The sequence below is a fragment of the Camelus bactrianus genome, chromosome 32 (genome assembly GCF_048773025.1).
Source record: "Camelus bactrianus isolate YW-2024 breed Bactrian camel chromosome 32, ASM4877302v1, whole genome shotgun sequence".
NCBI classification, from domain to species: Eukaryota; Metazoa; Chordata; class Mammalia; order Artiodactyla; family Camelidae; genus Camelus; species Camelus bactrianus.
Genome location: NC_133570.1, coordinates 5078807 through 5096478, shown reverse-complemented (window position 1 = coordinate 5096478; position 17672 = coordinate 5078807). Strand labels below are relative to the sequence as shown.

Sequence of the window (17672 nt, the reverse complement as noted above, 5' to 3'; positions counted from 1 at the left end):
CAGATGGCAGTGGTTGGCCAGCTCCGGAGAGGACTGTCTGAGCAGGATTTGGTAGCCGCAGTAGAGTAATGCTATTCAAGAGAAACACAGTATGAGCAATGTACGTAATTTCAAGTTTTCTAGTAGCCACATTCAAAAAGAAACAGGTGGAATTAATTTTAATAACAGTGATTATCAGTACATAAAATATATTCATATATAACAACATATAACACATTAATAACATTAACAATAAATGATTGTATTTAACTCAATATATTAAAATATTATTTTGGCATGTAAATAATTGGGATATTTTGCATTTTTTTTTTTGTTAAGGCTTTAATAATAATGCTATGTGACAGGGGAGGGTATAGCTCAGTGGAAGAGCACATACTTAGCAGGTACAAGGTCCTGGGTTCAATCCCCAGTACCTCCATTAAAATAAATTAATTAAAATAAATAAATAAATAAATAAACCTAATTCCTCCTCCCCAAATAATAATACTAATGCTGTGTGAATTCACACGGCGCATCTCGATTTGGACTAGCCACACTTCAAGTACTCAGTAGCCACGTGTGCCTGGGGGCTACCATATTGGTAGCTCTAGAATCGAGTGCAAAGCCAGGTGGATAATTTGGGGTTAGAAGCTCAGATTCGTCTTCCTGGCCGGCAGGTGATGCAAATGAGTGAATGAGGCCGGGCGGGGCCTGTGGCAAACAGGAGGTTTGTCGAGACCTGGTCAGCAGCCCCTTAACTCCTTGCTGATGCCTCCAGGTGGCAGTGGGGACCCAGGTCCTCTGACTTTTCAAAGGAAGCTAGAAATTTGGGTTTCTATACAAAAACTGCCAATCCTCATGGATTGGCAGCTAATTTATAAAAATCTTGGGATGTGGACCCATCAGGACACACCTCTGGAGCTGCCAGGGTGGGACCTCTGGGCTCAGTGCTGAGGGCACGTCCACCTGGAAGGCCGGCCGAGGGGCCCCCGTCAGGAGGCACCCAGCTCAGCGCAGACCTACTAAACCCAACTCGGATGCACTGGGCTGTGCAGAGAGGTCCCCGTCACTCAGAAGCTTCCCGTCCAGCGTGCACAATGTGCATAAAAGCTGGATTCTGAAACAAGGAAGACTGCGCAGAGATGCCAGAGGAGCAGTCAGAAGGTTCTGGATACTGGGAGGCCCGGCACTGGTTGGACTGGCCGGCCCCTGCCTGGCGCCGTTCTCTGGGGAGAGTTTTCCAGGTGAGTTTCTTTCCCCAGGTACGTGCAGCCCCCGATGATCAGCTTTGAAGCCATCTTTGAGCAGAGCACTCCGAACTCACCCATCGTGTTTATCCTGAGTCCTGGCTCTGACCCTGCCAGTGACCTAATGAAGCTGGCCGAGCGCAGTGGTTTTGGAGGGAACCGCCTCAAATTCCTTGCCATGGGTCAAGGTCAAGAGAAGGTATGTTGTTGGAAGGAACAAGCTCTAAATGTGGGTGAGGTCCTGCCCCTGTTAGGCACAAGTTAATGTCTGGAGTTCAGCCATGAGCACCGGCCTACACGCGAGCTCAGTGCACACCCGTTCTGCGGAGCAGTGTCTCGCGTGCAGTGACGACAGTGTCCACGGTGGTGTCGTTCTAGGGCTGCCCTTCTGCATTTGCCCAACCCAGTGCAGTCATTGTGTTCTGCTCTTTTCAAAGCTCACATACAGTCGTTATCTCCCTCAGTCCCTGCAACAGCCCCAGTGGATCAGAGCTGTCATTGCCCCCATGGCGAGGCCAAGGGGCCGGTCAGGGTGCAGGTGCCACTCACTGTGTCCGAGAAGCTGGTGCCCTGGGGGCTGAGGGAGGCCAACGACTGCAGCCTGGCAGCCCTGGGTGGCCCTGGAGGAATTCTAAAGGATTGTTTCTTCCAAGGCTCCCTCTGTGGCTCTTGGACCACCGCAGCGCTGTTAGTTTTCTGGGGACGTGGAGCGGGTCTGTGGGAGAGCACACGGGTGCTGTGGCTTCAGGACACCGACTCTGCCCATCTCTCCCCACTGGTGCAGCTGGCCCTGCAGCTGCTGGAGACGGCGGTGGCTCGCGGGCAGTGGCTGATGCTGCAGAACTGTCATCTCCTGGTTAAGTGGCTGAAGGATCTGGAGAAGTCCCTGGAGAGGATCTCCAAGCCCCACCCTGACTTCCGCCTGTGGCTCACCACGGACCCCACTCAGGGCTTCCCCATTGGGATTCTGCAGAAGTCCCTGAAGGTCTGGCTGCCGGACAAACACCGACAGACCCACAGCCCAGTTCCTCAGCTCACTACCATTTTGCTGTGTGTGTGTGTGTGTGTGTTTAGAAATAACCCTAGGATACCGCTGGAACCCTGTGGACCACCCCCCTTCCCCATCTCTCCATCTCCCTTCAGAGATCAGCACTGTCCTGAATAGGGTGACAATTTTCGGGTGACAGTTGATGACTCCCAGGCCTGTCTTTATCACCTCTGCATGCACCCAAAACAATTTCTGGGTTAGTTTAGTTTTCATGGACTTCACGTCTATGAAATCTCCTTTTTATCTCTAATGATCAGCCCACCCACAGCCTGCAGGACTCGGGTGCTTGTGTGCGGAAGTTGGGAAGGGATTACAAGCCCTGTTTAATTCAGCCTCCAGATCCAGTTTTGGAAGGGTTCTGTCATCTCTCTGTCTCGGTTACAGGAAGAGGGAGTACTTAGCTCCTTCTGTTTTACATGTGAGGGTCCCGTGGATCAGAGGGAGGTTCAAGAGCCTTCCTGGGGTCATTTGCTGAGGAAGGACAGAGCTGGAACATCTAGTTTTTGGACTCATTTGCCTGGGCCCTTGACCTCTGATGTTTGGGGAGATGGCTCTGTAGGGATGGAGGGAAGGCCAAGGTGTCTGCTCTTTGCACCCACTTCGGAGCCCTGCCGGTGGGCCTGGGGCTTCCGTCACCATCTGCCTCCTCCTCTTTCAATAGGTTGTCACCGAGCCGCCCAATGGGCTGAAACTCAACATGAGAGCAACGTACTTCAAGATCTCACACGAAATGCTGGACCAGTGTCCACACCCTGCTTTCAAGTCCCTGGTCTACGTGCTGGCGTTCTTCCACGCTGTGGTGCAGGAGAGGAGAAAGTTTGGGAAGATCGGGTGGAACGTGTACTACGACTTCAACGAGTCTGACTTCCAGGTGAGCACGCAGCGGCTCCTCTCCCGGCCCGGACTGCTTCCTTCGTTGCTCCTGCCCATGCTTTCAGAAAAGTCAGAGCGCAAATGCTTTTACGGGTTTGTTCCTCCTCTTTTAAGGTCTGCGTGGAAATACTGAACACGTACCTAACAAAAGCCTTCCAGCAGCATGACCCTCGGATCCCGTGGGGCAGCCTCAAGTACCTAATTGGGGAGGTAGGAGTGTCCCGGGGACCCTGTGCGGCCGCCTCTCAGGGCCAGCTGGGCTGTAGCCTGGTGCCCCCTGTACATGGCCCCTGAGCACTCTGCGACCCCCCCTTCTGCTCCTGCTGCCCCTCAGCCAAAGACCCCTGGGTCTCTGTGAAGCACCCCCAGCTCATCACCCTGTTATTCTTTGTCCTAAGTGAGTGACCTTCACCTGGGGGCTCTGGACTCATCGCCCTGGGGACTCGCCTTCTCCAGGAGCTGGCAGTTCCCCACCTAGGATGCCTTAGCCACGTGGCTGGAGCCGTGCTCCTGTGCAGCAGGCCCGAGGTCCACTGTGGAGACCATGACCTTATACAGAGCTCACGGGACAGCTTACCCCATGGCTCAAAGAGCGACATCACCATTCCAGAGACACAAGTGGCTGCTGGCTTCGTGGGTTGTTTTGTTCCATTTGTTTGTTCACCATGTTTTGGGGTGTTTGCCAATTGCACCCTGGCTCCCAGCATTTCACAAGAGCTGCTTATCGCTGCAGGCTCTCAAAGCTTGCACACAAACCTTTTTGTGTAAATGGCCTGTGCAAATTATCACTGTTTGAGCTGCATGGTGGCCAGGCGGCAGGGGTCTCACTGAGGGCACGTCTGGTCTTGACCCTGGGCTGTCCGCTGGGCCCAGGGCCTCAGGGTCCACCTGGTAGGTTCTGGGTCCCGGCCTGCCCTCACTCGCTGTAACTGCAGGTCATGTATGGAGGCCGGGCCATCGACAGCTTCGACCGGCGCATCCTCACCATCTACATGGACGAATACCTGGGGGACTTCCTTTTCGATACTTTCCAGCCATTCCACTTCTTCCGGAATAGGGAGGTGGACTACAAAATCCCCTCGGGTGATGTCAAGGAAAGATTTGTTGGTGAGATTTCTCAGACATCGGACAGTATTTTAAAAGCTTTTTTCTAAGGGGTCCCGTACATTCCAGCCGTTCTGTGTTCTGTGGTTGCTCTTCTGACCCCTCTCTGGGTGGGGGCCCTTGGCTGGTCGGGGGTGTTTGCTTATGCCTTTGGTGGGGGGCCCAGTGGGCTCTTCCTGGCCCCAGAGCTGACGGAGTTAGGTCAGACTTCCTGTCCTGGAATGATGGTACATATGTCAGATTCTCCGTGGAAGGGCAGAGTGGCCCAGGGAAGCTCACTGAGCCATTTTCATAGAAGGTAAACAGAGAGGTGGTGTGGAATTCTTATAAAAACCTTGTCACCCTCTAAGTGGGAAGAAGTCTAACGTGCCTGTGGATGTTGAGGGGGCTGCGGGCCCTCAGAAATCGGGGGTGGCGTGGGAGGTGTAACCTGTTTGTTCTCTACGACCACAGAAGCCATTGAGGCCCTCCCGCTGGCCAACACGCCCGAAGTGTTTGGTCTTCACTCCAACGCTGAGATCGGCTATTACACTCAGGCAGCTCGAGACATGTGGGCTCACCTGCTGGAGCTGCAGCCTCAGACGGGTAAAGTCCACTGCAGAGGATGGTGTTAATGTGACTGGGGACAAAGGGCACCGAACCAACGTGCTGCTTTGGGTTCTGAGAGTTTCCGCGTGGCTGCGGCCTTTCTGAAGGCACAGGACGCCCCGGTCCCACACTCGGATGCCTGGCTCTCTCTAAAAAGTGTCCTGGTTTCAGGGGAATCCAGCAGTGGCATCAGCCGAGATGATTACATTGGCCATGTGGCCAAGGACATCGAAAACAAGATGCCCAAAGTCTTTGACTTGGACCAGGTCAGGAAGCACCTTGGGATAAGCATCTCCCCGACTTCGGTGGTGCTCCTGCAGGAGCTGGAGCGCTTCAACAAGCTTGTCGTACGGATGTCCAGGTCTCTGGCTGAACTCCAGCGGGTAAGCCTGTTCCCAAAGTGTGCATTCATGCCTCCCGGTATAACCCCTGGTCTTCTCATCGTCTCACCCAACTGCTCTTGATTCTGTAAACAGGCCTTGGCTGGAGAAGTCGGGATGAGCAACGAATTAGACGATGTAGCCAGGTCTCTCTTTCTCGGGCAAATCCCAAATATCTGGAGAAAGCTTGCCCCTGACACCTTAAAGTCCCTGGGGAACTGGATGCTCTACTTCCTGCGGAGGTTCAGCCAGTACACAACGTGGGTAAGTGAGAGGCAGCAGGCTGCTCGCCGGCTCAGGATTCGGCCTGGGCCCCCTCACACCACCTCCCAACTCCTCCCGTCCCCAGTGGTACCTCTGTCAGGTGCTCTGGAGATGGGCTCTGACTCTACAAGCAGATTTCTATTTGTTTTTCCTTTTCTTTTCTTTTTAAGACTTTGAAGTGTACTGTGCACAGCATGATTTATTCATCTAAGAGCCTCTCTTGGCAGTGGTTTCATTGAAGTACACCTAGAACTCATCCTTTCTAGGCTGGTCCATCTCACAGACTTCCCATATCCTTTCCCCTGATGGACATTCAGCCGGTTACCATTGGGGGTTTTTTGTTTGCTTTTTGTTTTTTGTTTTGCTAGTACAAACAACATTCTGGGGCACGTGCCTTTGGAGACTCATAAGAGTCTACTCCATCGGTAAGTGCCTACAATGGAAAAGCTGAATCAGAGCGTGTTAAATTCTGACAGCTCTTGTTGGATGAATTTTTTAGAGAAGTTGAGACCACGGTATATGAGCATGATTATTCCCTCACCTCTCTGCAACATGGTGTGTTCTTAATAGTTTGAACCTTTGTCTCCTTGGTAGGTAAAAAACAACACCAAATATTTCTGATGTACATTTCTTTAATTATGGTGAGGCTGAGTGCATCTTACAAATTTATAGACATTTTGTGGTTTTCTGCGAATTGTGTTTTTGCATCTTGATTTCATTTTTATCAAGTTCTCTATCTTTTAAAATAGATTTTTAAGAACTCCTTGTACATCAAGGAGATTAACCCCTTTGTCTGCTGGTGTTGCAGGCATTTCCCCAGCTTGTCATGAGTTTTTTTGATTTTTGTGGTATTTTTTCCAAAGGAAAGTTTAATATTTTAATGTAGTCAAATAGATCAGACTTTTCTTTTACAGCTTCTGAAAACATGCTTTGGAGGCTTGGTTTGGTCCTTTCGTTTTATTTTATATAAAAATTCTCGGCTCCATCTTGAACTTGGCTGTCGGCTTATTTTTCCCAATGGGCTGCCAGTTGTCCCAACACCCTCTTTCTGCCACTAAGGCGAACTATATCTTTTGTCCTGAGCTCAACTTCCCGTCAGCTTTGACCCTGGCATTGGATGGTGGCCCCAGGCTTCTACCAGCTGCCCTCCCCTCTCTCCAGGTCACTGAGAGCGAGCCCAGCGTGATGTGGCTCTCGGGGCTGCACATCCCGGAATCCTACCTCACGGCCCTGGTGCAGGCCACCTGCCGGAAGAACAGCTGGCCGCTGGACCGCTCCACCTTGTTCACCCAGGTGACCAAGTTCCAAGATGCAGACGAAGTGAATGAGCGGGCAGGACAAGGTACGTCCAACTCCCTGTGGATTCACAGCCTCTCACGTGGGGTCTCCCTCCCGAGCCATCCCCCATCTGAAGGGGTGAGCACAGTGTGGGCCCAAACGGGCCAGGCCATGGTTGAAAGGCAGACTGCTGCAAATATTGGCCGTGTTTGTGCGCCTTCCACGTCTTGGAGTCTCTGAGGGTGAGGACAGACGTTTCTCGTCCAGTTTCTCCACTGAGATGCAGGTTGATGTCAGAGGAGGGCTGAACCACGTTCACCCTGCTCGTCTGTGGGAAATGGGCTCCTCGGTTAGAATTAGATCTTTGAAACACCCAGATCACCAGGTGGCTTCCTGGGAAACCGTGAGGGCCGAGGGGCATGGGAGCCAGAGAGCAGGAGGGACTAGGTAGGAACCATTCAATTGTACACCAACTTCAAGTCCCTTAGACATTCGTTACTATGTGTGCAGACTGTGGCTGGAAACCGCTGTTTCCCCGGGGCTATGTTGTCTCAGTCAGAGGACATTTGACTGCAAGGTCCAGAAGCCCTCTCGAGCTAGCTTAGGGAGAGGGGACTTCTGGTGACCATTCAGGAACACTCAGCCCCAGAGGAATGGCGGTGCTCCCCTCTGCTCCCAGGCAGGTCTGTGCTGTCCTCCTCCCCCACCCCCCAACCTCCGGACTTTCTCTGTGAGGCTTCTGACTCCCTGCTCCCCAGTTACTTTGGCTCTAGGGGACTTGGGGTTGCCATGGTGCCAGCTGACTCTGATGTTTTCATCTTTGCAGCCTGGGGGCCCAAGGCCATTAAGTCTGTGGGCCTTGATGCCAAATTGTAGGGCGGAGGTGACTACCCCTCATTCACGTTGCTGTGGCCATAGGGAGGGCCATGGGGTCTGCAGGATGTCCCATATGGGCTGTTCCTCTACAGAGGGAAGGTGGACAGGACAGATTTGATGGCCACCTCTTTGGGGAAAAGGCATGGGCTGTGTCTGGGGAAGGCGAATCAGCTGCCTCTTTATTTGCCCGATATGCACAGAAGAGAGAGCCGTGTTACAGCAGGATTACCGATGCTTCCGCTTAAATCCCGCTCTCTTCCTGGTGCCTCTAGGATGCTTTGTCTCAGGGCTGTATCTAGAAGGCGCTGACTGGGATATAGAAAGAGGATGTCTTATCAAGAGCAAACCCAAGGTGCTGGTTGTTGACCTGCCGATCCTGAAGATCATCCCCATCGAAGCCCATCGCCTCAAACTGCAGGTGAAATTTCCCCTCTTCCCCTCTCACTGGAGATACACACCAGGGGGTTTCAAATAGCCTTGACCTTTGAGCACAGGTGCCCTTAACCTTTCCGGGGTGGGGGAAGTCTTGAGGCCACTTCCTGGGGAAATGCGCGAGCGCGCGCGCATGCGTGGATGCAGAGCCTTCAGCGGCCGCGCGGGTTCCCTGTTGGCGGCTGTGGTCCAGACCAGCTTCAGGAGTGGCTCCTCCCTTCCTGGGGGAATTCTGCGGGCATTGCTTGAATAAGAATGGAGTTACATCTGGTGTGGACGGCAGGAGCCTCCTGCTCCGGCTGACCCACTTTTCGTGAGCGTCTGCGGAAGGCAGAGGGGGTGCCCTCGCAGGGGCCCCTCCGCACCCTTAGCGCTTAGATGGAGCCTGCGCCCGCCCGGGCCACGCACTCCCCTCTGCCCGCGCGGGCACTCACACCCCTTTCCTGTGCAGAACACCTTCCGGACGCCTGTCTACACCACCTCCACCAGAAGGAACGCCATGGGGGTCGGCTTGGTTTTTGAAGCCGATCTCTTTACCACGAAGCACATTTCTCACTGGGTCCTGCAAGGGGTGTGCCTCACCCTGAACTCTGATTAACCCTTTGGGTGACGGAAAAGGCCCGACGGATTCTGTGTGCGGTGGGCGATGGATGTGCTGGGAATTCGCGAAGACTAACCATCTTCCGTCACTTCCTGGGGCCTCTCGAGGCAGGAGGGGGATTCACATTCTTTTTTCTCTTCATCTGAAATCAGCCATTTTAATCTTTCCATATTAAGTTAACCTGAATGGTTTTGTCCTTTTAAACTATTTTTTTTAAAGGATTCTGTGCATTAAAATAAGTTAAAACAGTGTTTTAAGATGTGTCGAATTTTCTTTTCCTTCTCAGAGGAAACACTTAAGCAAAATTGCCTGGAATGTCACAGGCACACGTGAGAATTATAACGTAAATTGGCACAGGTGGTTTATTGATGATCCAGGTTTGCTTCAGGAGATGCCTCTTTCGGGTAGGGCTGCAGGCCGAGGTGTCGGGTGGAAGGCCGACGCTGCTGAGGGCGTCAGGCAGGGCCCCCCTTTCCTGGGCTGATGATGTGGGGTGCTAGGGGAGGTGGCCAGAGTCTCCCACAGCCTCCCCCTTCCAGAACCCCCTGGCACTGGTCTGCCAGGTGTGGCTGAAGACCTGGAGCCTGGTGTCTAATTGCGGCATGAACTCCTACCCCCAACCTGCCTGGGTCTGTGTGAGGTTGGGTGCAGCCTCAGAACCTCCAGGGCCAGCGGCTGCTGGGCGTCCCTTCTATGCACGTGGGTCTAGTCTGAAGTCCTGGCATGGCCAGGCTGGAGGTAAGGAGCAGCTTTACCCTGGGAGGGAGGGACAGGGCTGAGCTGAGCAGGACACAGGGCAGGGGCCAATCACTGGAAAAGTGGCTTTTGTCAGAACCTCAGAAAGGCAGAACACTCTAAGGGATAACTGAGCAGTGAGATGATGGGGTGCCTCCTTCTGGAAGCGAACCCCACCCCAGGAGGTACCCCTGGGTGAGTCCACTGTCTGGCCAGCAGTGGCCGGGGGGGTGGGGTGGGAGACGGCAGGTGGCTATTTCTCTCCTTCCCACTGACTCCCCCGAAGACTCGTCCTCGGGTGTTTTAATAAAAGACACGAAACAGAAAGAAGGCAGGTTTAGAAAATAAAGTTTGTTGGGATCTTGAACATTTTGGATAAAACTAACAAAAAATATGAACACACATTCAGGTCGTGGTGATATGAGGAGTAACGTCATCTTATTTAGTTCCTGTGATACAACATACAGCTGCTCGGTTACCGGTGCCGCCCCGGGAAGGGTGTGTCAGGTGGTTACGGGGTCTCCAGGAGGGCGCAGGGCTGCTCCGGACCGGCCGCCCTGGAAACCGGAGGCATGAGGTCAAGGTCGATATGTGTTGCTCTGACTTTATAATTAGGCGTGTGACTATCTGATTTCGTTAACGTCGAGCAGTAACGCAGCCTGGGCCTGTGCTTCGTCCGCGGGCGGGCGCGCGCACTGAGATTACACGGCGAGGGGCTGCAAGCAAGCCAGGCGGCCCACAGGTGTTTGGCCACAGCGATGAGTAAATACGGGTTCTGCGGCGGGACACGGTGCTACTTTGGTGTCAGTAAGGGGGCAAGAGGAGCAGGAGGAGAATAATCTGTTGACAGGTCTGAAAAAAAAATTTGGCATGCATGGGGATTAAAACAAAAAAGAAAAAGAAAAGGGGTGGATGAGTTTTTCCTAGTAGTGATCACAGTGCCTCGACAGCGGGTGAAGGGTGGCGGGGCCGTCACACAGTTCTGTCCGTCCCTGAGTGCTTCCTCACCACCTTGCCTCCGTTCACCTGGTCCACCGCCAGCGTCTCCACCTCGGGCTGGGCCTGCGGCGGGGCCGCGTGGTGGATGCGGTGCGCCACCCCCACGTGCGCCTTGTGCGGCTTCTCGCGGGCGGGGCTGGGCTGCTCGCCGGCGCTGCGGTCCGAGGCGATGGGGGGGATGACCAGGGGCCGCTCCTTGATGAGGTGGACCTCGGCCGACTCCCTGGCCAGCAGGAACGGGGTGGGGTCGGGCATGGCGTCCACCGGTTCCCGCAAGAGGAGTTTCCGGCTCTCGGCCCCGAATCTGTAGACCTCCTCGAACTCCGGGTGCAGCGGGGCCGAGAGGCTCTTCTTCATGCGGCGGCGCGGCGTCTCCGGCAGCTTGTCCTTGGGCGGGGCCGGCTTGTAGCTGGCCAGCGCGGGGCTGCCGGCCGCGCTGCCGTCCGAGGTCCCGCTGGAGCTCAGGAGCTTCCTCTTGGTGGCGTGCAGCTGGGAGGTCAGGTAGGCGATGGTGCTGGCGCGCTGCTCCAGCTCGCTGGACAGCATGCCCAGCTTGTGGCTCTTGACCTTCAGCTCCTCCAGGTACTTCTTCTCGCGCTCCTTGATGGTGTTCTCCAGCACGGCGATCAGCGCGTTCTTCTGCTCCAGCTCCCTCAGCAGCTCGTTGTTCTCGGCCTCCTTCACTTTCAGCTGGGCCTCCAGGTCTTCGCACCGTTTCTTTAGCTCACCGCTTCTCGAGGCGCTGTCTCCTAGAAGGACCAGCGAGGGGAGCAGAGTAAGGACAGGCCCCAGGGGCCAGCAGAGGGGGTCTGTCTCTGCCCGCACTCCCCCACCATGTTGCCAGGCAGGGCCATGGGCTGGGGCCCTGCTCCCTCAGTGCAGCCAGCGGCTTGGGCCCACCCGGCCCCACCACGCCTCCTCCCCGCCCTCTCCCCTCAGGAAAGGCTGGGAGGTCAGGTGGTCTTCGAGGCCACACTCAGCTCTTATTTCTCCCACTTACCACATAAAAGGATGTCTCCAAATTTTAAAACTGCTTTAGTTAAAGCGGGCAGTTTCAGAGAACTAAATCTCTCCAAAGGCTTAGGATTAAACTGTTAGCAGAGCCATCTGTCTGTTCCATGCAAAGCACAGTTTGGAAAGACAAATGTCGACTTTCTCCACGTCTAAAGCACAGAAGCTCTGAAGCTGCAGAGGAGACAGGCTGACAGGCTGCCCCCTTTGCCCGACATGGGTCCCCTCTCAGAATGGCATCCTGGGCCTGTGCACAGGCTCCACCCGGTCCTGCCCCTAACACCACACAGGCCGCGCCCGCTTCTGCGGGCCCCATGTGGCGGTCATAAGCAAGACTCTCCCTGGGCCATGTTAGTGCCGATGCAGGGCAGCTGAATGGGGCAGGTGGCCCATGAAGACAGGCCCTGGTGGTCAGGCCGGAACTAGCACTTGTGGGTACCTCTCAGACGAGGATGCAGGTTCAGAGATATTTGAGAACTTGCCAGACAGCTCCTCTGAGACCCGGGCTGCGTGTGCTGCTGTAAAGCAGTGGTTTCCACTGCTGGGGAGGGGAGGGGCCCACCAGGCCCACCTGAGAGGCTTGCACTGTCTCCACATGAGGCGCCTGTCAGCACCCCCGGCTGATGGGGGGTCGGTTTGGTGGGTGGGTGGCCCTGGGACAGAGGGCTGAGAACCACATGTGGGGAGGGTACGGAGCAAGAACTGTGTCTCTTCAGATTAGCCAGGGCCCAGAGGGGACAGGAAGTGAGGACAGCCTGATTTCGGTGACATGGATGGCAGGGATGCTGGCTGGGGTCCCCAGTTGGAGGTGGACACCCTGTTCTCCTGAATCCCCAGTGGCCCAGGGGCTGCGGAGGGTGCGCCTGGCATCCGTCTCCTGTCCCCAGGCCCCTCGTCTACCACACACAGGGGAAGGTGTCCTGGCTCCTGAAAGGTGCACTTAGGAGACTGTGATGTGAGTAACACCAGTGGGAAATCAATGCTGGCTAACACACTCAGACTCAGGGAAACGGGCGGCGTGTTTCACAAGGAACTAGACACACTCATGAATAGTAACTGCCAGTGCGAAGCCTGTAGAAAGAGTCATCTTGACTCAAATGTGGTTTCTGCACTTTTAAAATCCCCACCCTGTTCTGGGGAGTGAGCTATTTGGGACAGGCCACAGAGGCCCCATTTCTGTCTCCCCTGCCCCGGCTGCCACCAGGCTGAGATCTTTGGAGGTCCCTGACGATTCTGGTGTCAGAGGAGCATTTGTGGGACTAGAGTCTGGAGAAGGATGTTCAGCGATCCTTTGGGGGCTGTCCAGGAACTTGATCCCCCACTCAGCCATGCATGTACGGAGCACACGCTTTGTGCCAGGTCCTGTGCTAAGCTCGATGGACACAGAGGAGGCAGGACCCTGCTCCCGCTCCTCTTTCATTCTGGTTTAAATCATATCTATTTCTTGATTACAGAAGGAACACACATTCACTGTAAAAAATCAGAAGAACCCAGAAAAGCATATACTGGGCATTCCAAATATATGCTTGGTCCCCTAGTCTCCAGGACTGCCCTCCCACCTTTACTTGGAAAGCTCACAGGTGCAACTCTTCACAGCAAATGTGTTTTCTTCCACGTGTGTACCTAGTGAAAATAGCTGGCACCAACACGTGCCCCAGCAGGAAACAGTATCATCAGCTTTCGGGGAGGGAGTTCTTACCTGTCTGATCCGAACTTTTGACAGTCAGCTCATATGTTAAATCTAAAAAGGAGACCGTAAATAATTAAAAGCTATTTAAAAAATTAAAAAATTTTAAAAGCAAATAAAAAAATTAAAAGGAGACCATATACATTAATTTTGTAAGACTGCAGTCTATTTCAAAAGCTTCATCAGCTCTGAAAACGCAGAACCAATTCCCACAATCAGCCCATGAGTCCTGCCCAGACAGAGCCGAGCTGGCAGCATTAGAGGCAAGTGTGAGAACAACAGAAACTCAGCAGCCACTGTCCTCACTTGAGTTCAGAGGCGACCCCTCTTTTCCCTAATACACACCCCAACATCCACAATTGGCAAGCAGCTTGCTCTGCGTATTGCACTTTGGTCATTGGTTCCAAAATGCGCTGCAGTTCTAACCATTGCATTTTGATCTTTCAAGTCTTTGGTAAGAACTGAGAACTGGCTTCACAGCTTTATGCTTGGGGTATGTGGATGAGGCAAAGTGCTCAGAGGGGCTCCAGCGATGATGGGGTTAACCAGAGAGAAAAGTAAAGCCCCTTCCCACTCACTGGTGAGCGAGCCTGGCGTGGCTTCTGAGCCAGCCAGCCTGAAGCCTTCGTGAGGACAGGTTCCGCTCTGCTCCGCAGCCGTCGGTGGCCACCCCCCCCCGCCCCTCCCTGGGTGCCGGCCCGGTACCTGTGCAGTGCTGCTGCAGGCGCCGGATCTCGGCGTGCAGCCCCTTGAGTGTGCTGGCGTGCTCCCGCTGGAGGAACAGGAGGTTCTTCTGCGCGCTCTGCAGCTGGTTCTCCAGGTTTGTGGCTGCCATGCTGACATCCAGATGCCCTGCGGGAGACAGACCCTGGTGGCTGTCTGGGACAGGGAGGGTCCCAAGATGGCCTGGCCCTGGACGCAGAGGGAAGACATCAAGTCCAGGGCTCCCTGATTCCAAATCCCAGCCTCTCCACAGGCTACCCGGCTTCAACAGACTGAGCCCAGGATCCCTCTCGAACGAGCTCCCTGAGGAGGTAAAGCGCCGGCTGCCTCCTCTCAGAAGACCAGGCTCCTGGGAAGTGGCCTCTAGAGCTGGCCAGGCCGGGAGCAGCAGGAGGATGTGAGTGGGATTTCAGAGGGAAGCCCCCAAATCCTTTCCTTGGGAGTTTCCTGAGGACCGTCTCACGGGGCCACGTGGTGGCTGCAGGAGCCTGGGGCCCCGCCCCCACGCCATCAATCCCTCATCGGTCCTCAGCCGCTCGCTCAGGGCACCCGATTCCCTGCCTTGACTGAAACCCGAGACATGTGAAGTCAATCAGCCTTTCTGGAAAAGCTACCGGAGTAATTCCAGATGCCTTACACGGCACTGAAAACTGCTACGGATGAAATGTGGATTATTTGCCTATAAATTACTCTTGTGACTACAGAGCTTCCGCACGCCTTTTCCCTAACTGCCTAAATAATCCTTAAAAAAGGCCAACGAGCACCCCCGAGGAAACACCACTTCTCAGAGGGCTTCTGGTGGGTATGTGCCAGGATGGCACGAGGAACCCTCGGAGGTGACAGCCAGGCACGGTCACCACGCTGGGACCCCACTCCCTCCTTGTAAGTCCGCCCCAGCCCTGGAGCCAAGAACAGTGCGTCCCTGGAACCCAGTACACAGGATTTCATTCCCAAGAGAAAGGTCTCCCAAAGGAAAGTGAAGAAATGCAGAGAAGGACGCAGGATGCGACAGTCAGAGCCCGAGAAGGGTGCACGCCGACTTGTCCTGGGAAGGATGCTCCCGCTGGGAGAGTAGCCGACGAGAGGAAACAGGACGTGCGTTGCTCGGTAGGGATGCGCGCTTTTCCTTATGGCGGGAAGCAGGCTGGCAACGTGCGTCTGGAGCCTGAGAATGTCTCTTCCCTCTGACTTGGCAATTCCATTTCTAGGAATCCACTGGAGGGAGATAACTGCCTCTGTGTGAGAAGATGTAGCTGCACTGTAAGTGCATTTTACAGTCGGAAAAGACTGGAAACAAACTCAAAACCCAATAAGAAGCAATTGGTTGAATCAATACAGGCTCATTTCTATGGAAGGAAGATTGGATTTCCCCAGGCCTTGAACTCTACCTAAAGCCTGGCTGCAGAGGATGCCAGAGTTGAGTTTCCATCAACCGGAGCTTCCCTGGAGGGAGCTGAAAATGGCCTTTCCTCGGGAGCAAGGAAGGTTCCCACCCCTGGAAGCGTCTCTGCTGCAGCCACCAGCTCCTCGTACAGGGTTGCTGGACCAGACACTAATGCTGGCTGAAACCCCACGGTCCTGAGACCCTTATGCTGTGTGGTCAGCACACGGCCTGGGGAGAAGGACACTGGCCTAACAACAGAGCCAGCTCCGAGCAAGGCAAGTCCGGCCGGTGAGCCATGAAGGGCTGCAAGCCGAGCAGCCTCGACATCAGAGGGAGGGAAACTTGGGACCGCTTCTGGGGCTTTGGGTGGAGATGCCCACGTTACTTCCACTCAGCAACCGTGAGTTGGTCACTCCGGCATCAGTTCCGTCATCTCACCGGGAACATGGATCCCTGGGGCCTATGACAGGGTTTGCAAGGGGCAACTCTAGAGGAGACGCCTTGCCATTTACTTGAAAAGCATAGACCCAAATCTGCGCTCCTCTTAGGGGCTTTCCGTCGACGAGGAAGAACTATTTACATTTGATCCGGGGCTTAGTGGGTTTAGGAGGGTGAAGAACGGACCTGGGCAGAGCGTTGCCCCCTCCCAGCAGGCGCACTCACTGCCCAGCCGCGGGGCTGCCTTAAGCATCCGCCGTCTCGCCTCGGTGACCCTCAAGTCCACTTGCTTTTCTCGGCCTCCACACCTAAGCCACATCGCGCCTCACCCAAATCACTGCAGAGCCCTCCCTCGTCCTCCCTTGCCTCCTCGATTCCGTCCATCTCCACGTGGTAGCAGAGCACAACTTTCACAGAACCTTCGACAGTTCCCACTGGGCTGAGTCGGGCTGTCCATGCGACCCTGTGACTGGCCCTTGGGGCCTTAGTGTCCCGGGGGCTCAGCCTGCCTCCAGGTCCTCTGCTGGGCCTCGTTCTTCCCACTGGGGGCCTTGCCGTGGCTCCTCTGTGCAGAACGCTCCTCCCTTCGGCCCACCTTTCCCATCTGCGTGTCCTTCACTTCCTGGTATAAGTCCACTTCCTCCAGGAAGCCCTGGCCCCCAGACTGGGCAGGGTCACGCACTGCCGCATGTCATGGCTGCCCAGAATTCTAGTTGTCTGTCTCCCACCTCTGTGCACAGACTGCAGGCTTGTTCACGGCTGGATTCCAAGTCCTTGCACGGTGCCTGGCACCCAGGGGGCCTGCGGTCAGCACTCGCTAAGCCAGTGGGCCACAGTGCCAGGCTGTGGAGTGTGGCTGGGGCACCAGGGGAGCTCCAGGCCTCCAGGGCTGAAGAGCCTTTGTTTCTATGAGCTTCTGACTTAATTTCCAGGCATGCCTTGCTCAAAGAAAGCATGATATACTAAAATTGCAAAACAGTTTTGTTCAGCACTGACAGTACAAAATGAAGTGTGCCCAAACCTGGAAATAAACATTTGCTTCTGTGATCTACCCAGGGGGCAGGGAGAGGAGTGGAAATGTGGCCTCGGCGGGCACTCCCTTCCCATCACAGTATGACATGAAATTTTGTTTATAACAAATGTAATATGATTTAAGTAAGTGTTCGCATTCTCGCTGCCTTGGTGAGTCAGCGACTTGAACTGTACTAAATCTGTAATTCATAAATTCACCGTCATAACTACAGAGATCAAAGTGTGCCCTTGGAGCTTCTCATTACCACGGGCAGGCAGTCTCGGGAAGAAGGAACACAAGGTGAACGGACGAGTCTGATTATTATTACGTGCGAAGCCAGCAAGGGAGCTCCGACGGCTCCGTCTGGAGTACTGACAGTCACGGCACGAGGATTTTACAGCGTGAGATATTCCATTTGGATGTTGGCCTCCCCTCTCCCATACTCTGTGCTGATCTGAGAGGCCCGGGCGAAGGGAGGCCATCTGTGTGGCGCAGTCTCCGGTTGCTGGATGTACACGAACAAGACACTTCCGCTTAGGTCCGAGGAAACAAGTCGCATCTCCAAGTGGCATCCAGGTTATTAAATTATTTTCTCATCAGCTCAGAAGGATAAACAGTAGCACTGATGTCCTGAGGACAGAGTTGCCGCTGTTTAAAAGAAGGTGATGCTTTAATTTCTTAGCCTTAGCTACTGGTGACCTGGAATCACTGTTAAGACTTAATCCTTCCCAGATGTTGACCTGAAGGAAGCTGCAGGAGCATCCAGGCCAAGGAGACGTAGCTGAGAGATGAAGATAATCTGGAGGAGGGGATTGAATTGGGCCTGGGAGGCTTAATTCAGAATCTCTAAGATACTCTGGGGGTCAGGGACATGGAGCAGCACTGAGGACCCCACCCTAAAAGGATCAGTGTGATGGATGAAGGTGAAATGCGGCCGTCTGCTACAGATGAATAATGCATCCTGCTTGGGCAAAGGCACTCGGCCCATCTCAGCTGCGTGTCAACCGGTAATG

The 17672-nt window shown here is 54.4% G+C and overlaps 2 protein-coding genes across 6 annotated transcripts in view; one reads left to right on the top strand and one right to left on the bottom strand.

Annotated features, from left to right (window-relative positions):
- Positions 1 to 8921, top strand: part of DNAH10 (dynein axonemal heavy chain 10) — a 120652-nt gene extending 111731 nt beyond the window's left edge. The window contains exons 69-79 of the mRNA XM_074355938.1: positions 1242 to 1425; positions 2011 to 2211; positions 2936 to 3145; positions 3262 to 3357; positions 4083 to 4254; positions 4705 to 4836; positions 5011 to 5222; positions 5316 to 5483; positions 6645 to 6825; positions 7910 to 8055; positions 8521 to 8921. Of these exons, the coding sequence (XP_074212039.1) occupies positions 1242 to 1425; positions 2011 to 2211; positions 2936 to 3145; positions 3262 to 3357; positions 4083 to 4254; positions 4705 to 4836; positions 5011 to 5222; positions 5316 to 5483; positions 6645 to 6825; positions 7910 to 8055; positions 8521 to 8667 (1849 nt within the window). The 3' untranslated portion in view covers positions 8668 to 8921. The remainder of the gene's footprint in view (positions 1 to 1241; positions 1426 to 2010; positions 2212 to 2935; positions 3146 to 3261; positions 3358 to 4082; positions 4255 to 4704; positions 4837 to 5010; positions 5223 to 5315; positions 5484 to 6644; positions 6826 to 7909; positions 8056 to 8520) is intronic.
- An 815-nt stretch (positions 8922 to 9736) lies between these two features.
- Positions 9737 to 17672, bottom strand: part of CCDC92 (coiled-coil domain containing 92) — a 29460-nt gene continuing 21524 nt past the window's right edge. For all 5 annotated transcript variants that reach the window (XM_074355933.1, XM_074355930.1, XM_074355929.1 and 2 more), the window contains 3 exons: positions 13808 to 13954; positions 13115 to 13156; positions 9737 to 11153 (listed from right to left, as the gene is read on the bottom strand). In XM_074355933.1, coding sequence (XP_074212034.1) covers positions 10378 to 11153; positions 13115 to 13156; positions 13808 to 13937 — 948 coding nt within the window. In that variant the 5' untranslated portion in view covers positions 13938 to 13954 and the 3' untranslated portion in view covers positions 9737 to 10377. The remainder of the gene's footprint in view (positions 11154 to 13114; positions 13157 to 13807; positions 13955 to 17672) is intronic.